An 11,005-nucleotide genomic window follows, 5' to 3' on the forward strand; every position below is an offset into this window, starting at 1 on the left:
CCTTTTATTTTTAGTCTTTATTTACCTTCATTTTTCAGGTGTGTTTCTTGTAGACAACATATTGATGGACTTTGGGGTTTTTTATCCAATCTGGTGCTCTTTTTCTCTTCAGTGGTGCATTTAAACCATTCACATTCAGTGCGATTATTGTGAGGCAGGTTTTTATTGCTATCATTTTGTTGAGTTCTTTTTGATGTTGTTGCTAGTTACTTTGATCCATCCCGGTTTTTGTGGCACCTCTGTGAGAAAAAACATCTCTTATTGTTTTCTGCAACACTGGTCTTGTATTTATAAACTCCCTTAGGTTTTGTTTTTCTGGGAATATCTTGATCTCTCCTTCATATTTGATGGACACTTTCTCTGGGTACAGTATTCTTGGTTGACAGTTGTGTTCTCTGAGTGTTTAATATGTGTCATTCCACTGTCTTCTTGTTTGCATGGTTTCTGCTGAGAAATCAGCACTTAGTCTTACCTGCTCTCCCTTATAGGTTACTCTTTGTTTCTCCCTCACTGCTTTCAGAATTCTTTCCTTATTTTTGGTTCTGGCAAATTTAACTATGTTATGCCTTGGTGTTTTCTTGGTGTTTTTCTTTTGGAATTTAGTCATATGGTGTTCGCTCAACTGCTTGAATATATATTCTCTCATTCTTCATTATGCCTGGGATGTTTTCCTCTAGTAATTCTTCCACAACAGTATTCTTAGTTTTTCTTCTTTTCCCTTCTTTTTTTGATTCTGCTTTTTGCTCTAGGATATCAGTGGTGACAATTCTATCTTCTATTTCACTGGTTCTGTGTTCCATTTCTTCAACTCTGTTCATGTGTCCCTCTATCATGTAGATAATTTCTGAAACATTGGACCTCATATTTTGGATTGTGGCTTCTTACTTTTCCAGTGCCACTAATGCCTCATTTGTTTTATCTGCATTGTTCTGGATTGGTTTTGCTTGCAGTGTACTGTAATTCTTCAAGTTTGTCTTTCATCCATTGAAAATATTCAATCATTATTCTTTTAAATTCTATGTCAGAAATTTCCATCAGACTTTCTGGCTTCAGGAAATCCATTGATACTGTGTCAAATTTTTGGGGTGACACTTGCTTTGTGCTTGTGTAGGGTGTGAGATAGCCTGCTTCTTTTGTGAAATTGCTGTGGTAGAGTTTCTCTTGCCTGAGGTGAAGTAGGTTATTGATCTAAATACACTGCTTTAGAAATTGGTGGGGCAGCTACCCTGCCTGTATTTCTCTCTGAACTTCTGACTCAAGGGAAGTTTCAGTTCAGTGCTTGTGAGAACAGCCTTTATAGCTAAGTCAGATCAAGGTGCTCCAGATTAAAGGCAAGTTGATTGACTGGACATGTAGGCACAGGTGTGGAGCTGAATAGGGGGCAGAGCAGGCACAGGGGCAGGCACGGGGATGGGGGTGAGCAGGGGGTGAGCAGGGTAGGCACAGGACCAGGGTAGCCATGTGTGGGGACCTCACTCAGATTTCAGCTGTCCGGGTGTGCTGATGTGCAGTGGTCCTTTCCCAGTGGCCCTCACCCAGGGGCCCTTGCCCAGTGGTCCCTGCCCCAGGAGGGCCCTGGGTCAAGTGGGGCTTAAGAAAACTCAGTCAATTTCCTGCTGACCTGCTTGCTCCTGGCGAGTAGGTCCCACAGCAGCTCTGCTGGTGGCTTCCACTGGGCCCAAGGCCTGCTGTTCCTGTGGCACCACGCCATGCCAGTCTCTGAGCACAGCGTTGGTCTCTCTAGTGGCCCATTTCTAAACAGCTTGCTCTTCCTCCAGCTCCTTACACTGTTTCCTCCACCACCACTACTATCTTTCTAAAAGAACATCTTTTGATTTCTTAACTCCTGGCATCAATGATGTTGATTGTGGATCCAAGCAAGATGAAATTACTGACAACTTCAATCTTTTCTCCATCTGTTTGATGTTGCCTTTGACCCAGTGCTGAGGATATTTGATTTCTTGATGCTGAGATATAATTGACATTGCAGGTTGAAATCTTTGATCTTCTGCAACAGTGTTTCAAGTTGCCTTCACTTTCAGCAAGCAAGGTTGTATCATTAGTATAACCAAGGTTGTTGATAAGTCTTCCTTTGGTCCTGACAACACATTCTTTTTCATGAAGTCCAGCATCTTGAATGATTTGTTCAGCATATAAATTGAACAGGTATGGAGAGGTGATATAGCCCTGATATATACCTTTTTTGAGTTTTAATCATGCAGTGTTCCCTTGTTCTGTATGGACAACTACTTCTTGATCTAAGTTTAAGCATGATTAAGTGTTCTGAAATTCCCATTTCCCTCAATATTAGCTATAGTTTGCTATGATCTACACAGTCAAATGCTTCTGCATAGTATATAAAACACAAATAGACATTCTTCTAGTATTCTCCGCTTTAAGTCAAAGTCCATCTGACATCTGCAATAATATCCTTGGTGCCACAGACTCTTCTAAACCCAGCTTGAACATCTGGAAGTTCCCTGTCAATGTACTGCTCTAGCCACTTTTGAATGATTCTCAGTAATATGTTGCTTGCATGTGATATAAATGATGTTGTTAGACAATTTCCACATTCATTTTCTTGGGAATGGAAAAAATACAGATCTCTTCCAATCAGTTGACCAAATCTTTCAAGTTTCCTAGCACAGACTGCTGAGCATATCTGTCTGTTAGTTGAAACATGCCAATTGGCATCCCACTGATTCCTTGAACCTTATTTTTTGCCAAAGCTTTCAATGCAGCTTGAACTTGACTCATGACCTTTGGCTCTTGAGCATATGTTCCTTCCTGAAATATTTCAGTGTTGACCAATTCTTTTTGGTAGTGACTGTGCATTCCCTTATCTTATGTTCCTGAAATAATTCAGTGTTGACCAATTCTTTTTGGTAGCGACTGTGCATTCCCTTATCTTTCTTTGGATGCTTCCCAAATCATTCAAGATTTCCCCCATAGTGTATCTCAGTATTGTAACTTGATATTTGAATTTGTTTCCAGTTCTTTCAGCTTGAGAAATGCTGCAATTGACTCAACCTGAAGTTTTTAATTCCTTCTTCTAAGATTCCAGAGTACTCACCATTCCTCATGCCTACTAATTCTTAAACTTGAAATAGATTTTTATTTGTTGTTGTTATGTGCTGTCAAGTCACCTGCAACTTATAGCAACCCTGTGTACAACAGCCCTAAACCTGGCTCTTCCCTGTACCAATCTTTTTGTCTCTGACACACTTTCCCCCATTACCCTAGTCACCGAATCAATTATATCTCATCAAGGGTCTTGCTCTCTGCACTGTCTCTCCACCCTCCCAATCATGACTTCCCTCTCCAATGACTGGTCCTGCCTTGCAGCATGTCCAAAGCATGTCAGATGAAGCTTCAGAATCTTGCCTCTAAGGAGCATCCTGGTCTCATCCTATCAAGGATGAACCTGTTTGTTCTCCTAGCCATCCATGGTATATTCAGTACTCTTCTCCAGCACCACAGCTCAAAGGCATCAATTCTCCTTCTATCGTCTCTAATCATTATCCAGCTTTCTGAGGTATAGTAAGTAATTGGGAAGACTATGGCCTGGATCAGGCCCATCTTAGTCTTCAGACTGAGATTTTTATTTAGCTCATATTAAGTCAGGAGTTCTGAGAAGTGGTAGTCTTTTGTCAAGGACAATTATCCTCTTCCTAATTTTCTTCTTCCTAATTTCTTGGTGCAGTCCTCAAGGTATCAGAGTACAATTTAAACTAAACTTCAACTTAAAGATATCCTTTCTTCTTCTGTGTTTCATGTGTGATATTCTTTATCTCTCTTAATTGCTTGTCAGTGACTCTGGGAACTATGTCAAATTCACATTTTCCCAGAGATTCCTTTCACACCATACTTCTTTGGGGTCCTTTGCTTTGTTTTTACCCTCTTAGATGAGGGGAGAATTGTAGACATGGGCATTTATCAAAGATCCAAGGCAGGAGTTGTGTAGAGGATAAAGCAGAAGGTCAAGAGACAATCCCCTTAAGAAGTTTTCTGCTTTCCTAGCGTTTTTGAGATGGGGGGGGGAAGCAATAGTTTGAGGTTTCAGTCTGTTGTATTGTTCCTCCCGCCCCACTCCCCACCCCACCAATTTCAGCCATTACATGTAAAAAGTCCTCACCTTGGCTAGAGCATTAGCTGTATCTGAGACTACTTCCCTGAGTGCCCAGGTAATGAGTATGGCATCTCTTGAGTGCTCAGAAATCCCCCCAAAGCCAAGTAGAAACGGGAATGTTTAGAGGGCTGAGATGGGACCAAAATGTACATTATCTGAAGCCTGGCAAAGTTGGTCACCACTCTCAGAGGACACTCCCTGACAACCATTGTTCTGCGTGAACACCCCGCCCTACACCAAACATCAGCATTTGACTAAGATTCCCTGAAAGATGAGGAAGAAGTATTGCTATCAACTCCTTGGGATGCTGACCTAAGCCAGTAACCTGAACTGTATCTGAGTCACATTTTTCCCCAAAGTAAAAATAGTTTTTTCCTCATTAAATATATGATAAATGTTCAATATAAGGCAGTCAATCTATCATAAAATTCAGAAACTACTCAGAATCCAAATAGTTGGGAAAAAAAGTATCATTACCATTTGCTGAGCAATTTTAATCAATATGAGGTTGGATTAACATTTTACTTTATGACACCAAAAGGAAAATCATTCTAAAATACCCTGAGAATTAATCTAGGCAACAAAAGCCAAATGTGGATTTGAGTCATCCTTCACGAGCTAAAGCATTCTCTCAAGCAGTTTCAAGAAAGATCCAGTGAGGATCTGGGGGAGAGGGGGGTGGTGGGTATAGATCAATGGTGATAAATATTGTGGAACACGGTGTATGTGGGTGACCCTTTGAAACCCAGTGTGAGTGTAGGAATAAGTGAAACAATGTACATGGATGTACAATGTATACAATGTATACAAACCAATGTGTACAATGTATACAAACCAATATGAAATAAAAATAAAGTGAAAAAAGAAAGAATAGTTAGTCTGTATTAATAATTTTATTATTTTCAATTTCTTGGGCAATTTCCACTGTCTGTTATCTTTTTCTCTAAAAATATTTTTCACTCATGATATGCTTTGTCATCTTTAATAATGACCTTCCTATGTCTATGTGTGTTTCCCATGTTATTGTTACAGAACACAAGGGGTTCTTTCCGCAGTCAATTGCCAATAAGACAAACAGATTGCAATATCCATAAACACACTTTATTATACAGATCTGGGAGACAGCCAGCCACCTCCAAAACTGTCTCCCAGTCTGGGAGCGGACATGGGCTTTTATAGGAGGGTGAGACACCAACTTACTTAACAATAAACTTTTGTTAGTAAAATCAAAGGATTTCTATATCTGAAAGAAACTTATTCACACCCAGATACTCTCATTCCAGGCAAACAGGCAGAGTAAGTTACAATTTACACAAGATTGGGGAAAACAGCTTCAAAGAGATAACAGCTAATCTAGGAGATGCATCTCCTCTTCTGATTAAAAGACTTTCACAGAAAGGACAATAAGAACTCCAAGGTCAAGCAACCAGTCCCGCAGGCTGGAGAAAACTAGTTTTATAATTGATACACTTGGCCAACTGAGTGGAAGAGATCTATATTTGTTCCCATTCCAAAGAAGGGTGACCCAACAGAGTGTGGAAACTACAGAACAATAGCATTGATTTCACATGCAAGCAAGATTCTACTGAAGATCATCCAAAAACGACTGGAACAGCACATCAGCAGAGAACTGCCAGAAGTCCAGGCTGAGTTTAGAAGGGGTCGTGGTACTAGAGATATTGTAGCTGATGTTAGATGGATTTTAGCTGAAAGCAGGGAATACCAGAAGAATGTCTATCTGTGTTTCATTGATTATGCAAAGGTGTTTGACTGTGTGGATCATAACAAACTGTGGCTGACTCTGAGAAGAATGGGAATCCCAGAACACTTGATTATTCTAATGTGAAACCTATACTTGGACCAAGAGGCAGTTGTCAGAACAGAGCAAGGAAACACTGCATGGTTCAAAATTGGGAAAGGTGTACACCAGGCATGTGTCATATCTCCATACCTTTTCAACCTGTAGGCAGAACAGATTATCCGGGAGGCTGGGCTCTATGAGGAGAAGTGTGGCATCAGGATTGGTGGAAGATCTATTAACAATCTGCTTTATGCAGATGACACAACCCTGCTTGCTGAAACTGAGGAGGACCTGATGCACTTGCTCTGAGGATCAGGGACTGCAGCCTTCAAGATAGATTGAGGCTCAATGTCAAGAAGACAAAGATTCTCACCACTGGACAAACTGGCAGCATCAGGATGGATGGTGACGAGATTGAGATTGTTAACAACTTTAGTCTGCTTGGCACCATGGTCAACACTCTTGGCACCAGTAGCCAGGAAATCAAAAGATGTATTGCGATGGGAAAGTCTGCTGCTAGGGACCTTCCCAGGGTACTGAAGAATAAGATGTGTCTGATACAGGCTATGGTCTTTGCAGTCACTTGTTATTCATCAGAGAGTTGAACAATGTCTAGGGAGGATAGAAGGAGAGTGGATGCCTTTGAGCTGTGGTGCTGGAGAAGAGTATTGAATGTACCATGGACTGCTAGAAAAACAAACAGATTTATCCTGGAGAGGGTTAAACCAGGCTGCTCCTTGGAGGCAAGGATTCTGGGGTTTCATTTGACATACTTTGGGTATGTTGTAAGGAGGGACAGGTCCTTGGAGAGGGACATCATGCTTGGGAGGATGGAGAGAAAGTGCAGGAGGGGAAAGACCCTCTATGAGGTGGATTGATTCAGTGACTGGGGAAATTGGGATGGGTATGTCAGAGGCAATGCGATTGGCACAGGATAGAGCAGGGTTTAGGGTTGTTGTACATAGGGTCGCTATGAGTCGCAAGCGACTCAACGGCACATAACAACAACAACAACAACCACAACCACCTATATAGAGAATTCTGAACTTATTAATACCACCCTATCATTATCCTCACTCCTGGACAGTTCTAGGCAAAATACAGTCTCTATTTAAGGAAAAAATTATGACATTACAGAATTTTACTTTTTAAGCGCAGAATTAGAGAGTCCACTTTTAAAAAGAATCAGCTCTACAATAAAAGCTGCTTGACAGTGATGTCACGTCAAGAAAATAATTTGTGCAAGATATAAATTCTTTCTTCCCTCTTTCTCTTCTTCACTGATTGCCACACACGCTTTCTCTTCATGTTCTTGGCCATTGTTTTACTCTTTTTGTATATGAGCTTCTTCTTTCTGTAATCAATGGCTTTTGGATGCCATGAACATAGCCCAGCAGTGGTCAACTCAGAGCAAAAGAGCTCCATGCAGTTCATTGCCTCTGTCTCCAAAGCAGACTTCAATACAGCAGTTGCATGTTTAAAAGGACATTATCATGGAGATAGATAGGGAGTGAGGGAGGTAGATAGGGAGGGAGGTAAAGAGGGAGAGAGAAAGCGCAAGAGAGCACGAGCAAGCGAGCTCTGGCTGTAAGAAGCTGCACTGAAATCCCAAAGGCATGTGGAATAGCCTGGTCTTACCCTCTCTAGGATGAACCTGTTTGTTCTCCTAGCTGTCCATTCAATATTCTTCTTCAGTATCACAGCTAAAAGGCATCAATTCTCCTTCTATCATCCCTAGTCATTGTCTATCTGATGCATAGCAAGAACTGCAAAGACTATGGCCTGGGTCAGGCGCATCTTAGTCTTCAGAGTGATATCATTGCTCTTCAGTACTTTGAAGAGGTCTCTGACAGCAGACTTTCCCAATCCAATTCATCTTTTAATTTGAATGATGCAAAAATATTTTTAAATATAGCACAAAAAGTACAAGAAACAAAAGCAAATTCTGTTTAAGACCATTATTATAAAAATAGAAGGATAACTAGTAAAACACGAATGGGAACCCAAGGGTGAAAGGGGTGGTGGGAGTGGAGAGGTGAGGACCGGTAGGGGTGAAACCACAGAGTTGCACAGTTTGGTGGATGAAGAGGGGGGAGAAAATGGAAAGGATCTGGGTGAAAAGACAGCGTTAGGATAGGCAAGGTCCAATGGTGGTTAATTTTATAAAACATAAAGCATGAGAATGATTGTATGAAACACACTATGAATGAAGAATAGTGTGAGACACAATGTTACCAACTTTGCAAGCAAGCCAATAAAAATAGCAAGAAAAAAATGCACTTCTTGAGAAACTTTTTTGTTTCAAAGAGAATTCTAAAGAAAATAAAAAAGGCAACTTACAGGATAGGAGAATCTACTTGTAAAATACACACTCATTAAGGGTCTAGAATTCAGAAAATACAAAGAACTCTTGCAATTTAACAATATGAAAAAAACAATCCCACTAAAATGTGGGCAAAGAATTTGAAATATACTTATCTAAAGACAATATTTAAATAACAAATGAACACAGGAGAATAGGTTGTTGTTAGAGGCCTATGAGTAGACTACAACTCATAGTGACCCTATGAACAATGGGTCTGAACTCTGCCCTACCTTCTGCCATCCTCATCATCTCTGACATACTTGAGTCCATTGTGATCGTCACTGTATCAATCCATCTCTTAAAGTTCTTGTACTCTTTTCATTGACCCTCCACCTTCCCAAGCTAATTAGACTAGCCCCTCCTAACAACATGCCCAAAATAGGTGGGATAAAGCTTCATCATCTTTGTCTCCAAGTAACACTCTGGTTGCACTTTCTCCAAGGCATATTTGCTTGTTTGTTTGGAAGTCCATGGGTTATTTAGGCTGACATCACAACCTAAAGGCATTGATTCTTCTTTTGTTATCCTTAGTCACTATCTAACTTTCAGATGCATAACAAGTAATTTAAAAGACCATGGCTTGAATCAAATGCATCTTAGTTTTTAAAATGACGTTGTTGCTCTTTAATACCTTTGAGAGATCCTTAACAGCAGATTTACCCATTGCAAGTTGAAATCACTGACAACTTTAATCTTTTCTCTATCATGATGTTCCTGATTGATCCAATGGTAAAGACTGTTGTTTTCTTGATATAAGATGTAATCTATATTGAAGTATTTTATCTTCTGTAGCAAGCATTTAAAGTTCTCTTCAATGCACCATGTGCTGCTGGAGGTGGACGTATTACAGGGCACCCTGCAGTGCCCAGAGTCTGGACGTCTCTTCCCCATCAGCCACGGGATCCCCAACATGCTGCTAAATGACGAGGAAACCGAGACTTAGCCTTGTCGGGCCCCCTTTTCGTTTCCTTGTAACTGTGTTTGTCCATTCTCTGTTGGCCTTGTCATGTCTTCAGCCCTGCACCCAGTGACACACCAAACGCAATGTTCTTGAGCTCCATAGTATGTATATGTATGTATGTATGTATGTATGTATATATATATATATATATATACTCATTAAAGGTTCAAAACAAAAAAAAAGTTCTCTTCACTTTCAGCAAGCAATGTTGTGTCATCTGCTTAATGCACGTTTTGATGAGTTTTCCCTTAAACCTGATGCCACACTCTTAATAAACCCAACTTCTTTAATGATTTGCTTGGCATACAGATTGAACAGATATAGAGAAAGGATACAGTCCTGATGTACACCTTTCTTGATTTTAAACCTTGCAGTGTTTTCTTGCTTTGTTTGGACAACAGCTTCTTGGTCTAAGTACAGGTTTTATAAGAGCATAAGTAAGTGTTCTGGGACTCTCATTCTTCTCAATGTTAACCATAGTTTGTCATGATTCACCCAGTCAAATGCCTTTGCATAGGCAATACAACACAAATAGATGTCCTTCTGTTATTCTCTGAATTCAGCCAAGATCCATCTGACATCAGCAATGATATAGCTGGCACTACAGTCTCTTCTAAATCCAGCTTGAATTTCTGGCAGTTCTCTGTTGATATTCCATCTGAGTTTTTTTAGGATCTTCAGTAAGATTTTACTTGAATGTGATATTAATGATGTTGTTGTTGTTATGTGCCGTTGAGTCCTTTGCGACTCATAGCGACCCTATGCACAACAGCCCTAAACCCTGCTCTATCCTACACCAACCGCACTGCCTCTGACACACCCATCCTGATTACCCCAGTCACTGAATCAATCCATCTCATAGAGGGTCTTCCCCTCCTGTGCTGTCCCTCCACCCTCCCAAGCATGATGTCCCTCTCCAAGGACCCGTCCCTCCTGGCAACATGTCCAAAGTATGTGAGACGAAGCCCCAGAATCCTTGCCTCCAAGGAGTAGCTTGGTTTAATCCTCTCCAAGATGAATCTGTTTGTTTTCCTGGCAGTCCATGGTACATTCAGTACTCTTCTCCAGCACCACAGCTCAAAGGCATCAACTCTCCTTCTGTCCTCCCTAGTCATTGTCCAACTCTCTGATGCATAACAAGCGATTGCAAAGACCATGGCCTGTATCAGGCACACCTTAGTCTCCAGAGAGACACCGTTGCTCCTGAGTACTTTAGAGAGGTCCCTAACAGCACACTTTCCCATCGCGATACGCTTTTTGATTTCCTGACTGCTGGTGCCAAGAGTGTTGACTGTGGAGCCGAGCAAACAGAAGCTGTGAACAATCTCAATCTCTTCGCCATCCATCCTGACGCTGCCAATTGGTCCAGTGGTGAGAATCTTTGTCTTCTTGACATTGAGCCTCAGTCCAAACTGAAGGCTGCAGTCCTTGACCCTCCACAGCAACTGCTTGATAATTCCCACATTCTGTTAAATCACTTACAAAAAATAGGAACAAATATAGATCTCTTCCAGTCAGTTGGCTAGGTAGCTGTCTTTTAAATTTCTTGTCACATCCAGGGCTGTATCTGTTTGTTGAAACACCTCAAAAGGTAAGTCATCAATTCCTGGGGCCTTTTTGTGGCCAATGCCTTCGGTACAGCTTGAACTTCTTTTTTTCATTACTATTGGTTCCTGCTCATATGCTAGTTCCAGGAATGGTTCTGTGTCAGTCAATTCTTTTTGGTACAGTGACTCTGTGTATTATTTC

General features: G+C 40.9%; 1 protein-coding gene across 1 annotated transcript; it reads left to right on the top strand.

Moving 5' to 3' along the window:
* The first annotated feature begins 1,410 nt into the window (after positions 1-1,410).
* On the top strand, positions 1,411-9,238 carry LOC102867429 (tRNA methyltransferase 112 homolog). Its single transcript, XM_006887974.1, has 2 exons — positions 1,411-1,427; positions 9,088-9,238. Exons 1-2 carry the CDS (start codon positions 1,411-1,413, stop codon positions 9,236-9,238), a joined length of 168 nt encoding a protein of 55 aa, XP_006888036.1.
* The last annotated feature ends 1,767 nt before the right edge of the window (positions 9,239-11,005 follow it).

This window comes from Elephantulus edwardii, unplaced genomic scaffold (genome assembly GCF_000299155.1).
Source record: "Elephantulus edwardii isolate Elephantulus edwardi_28Jun2011 unplaced genomic scaffold, EleEdw1.0 scaffold00063, whole genome shotgun sequence".
NCBI lineage: Eukaryota > Metazoa > Chordata > Mammalia > Macroscelidea > Macroscelididae > Elephantulus > Elephantulus edwardii.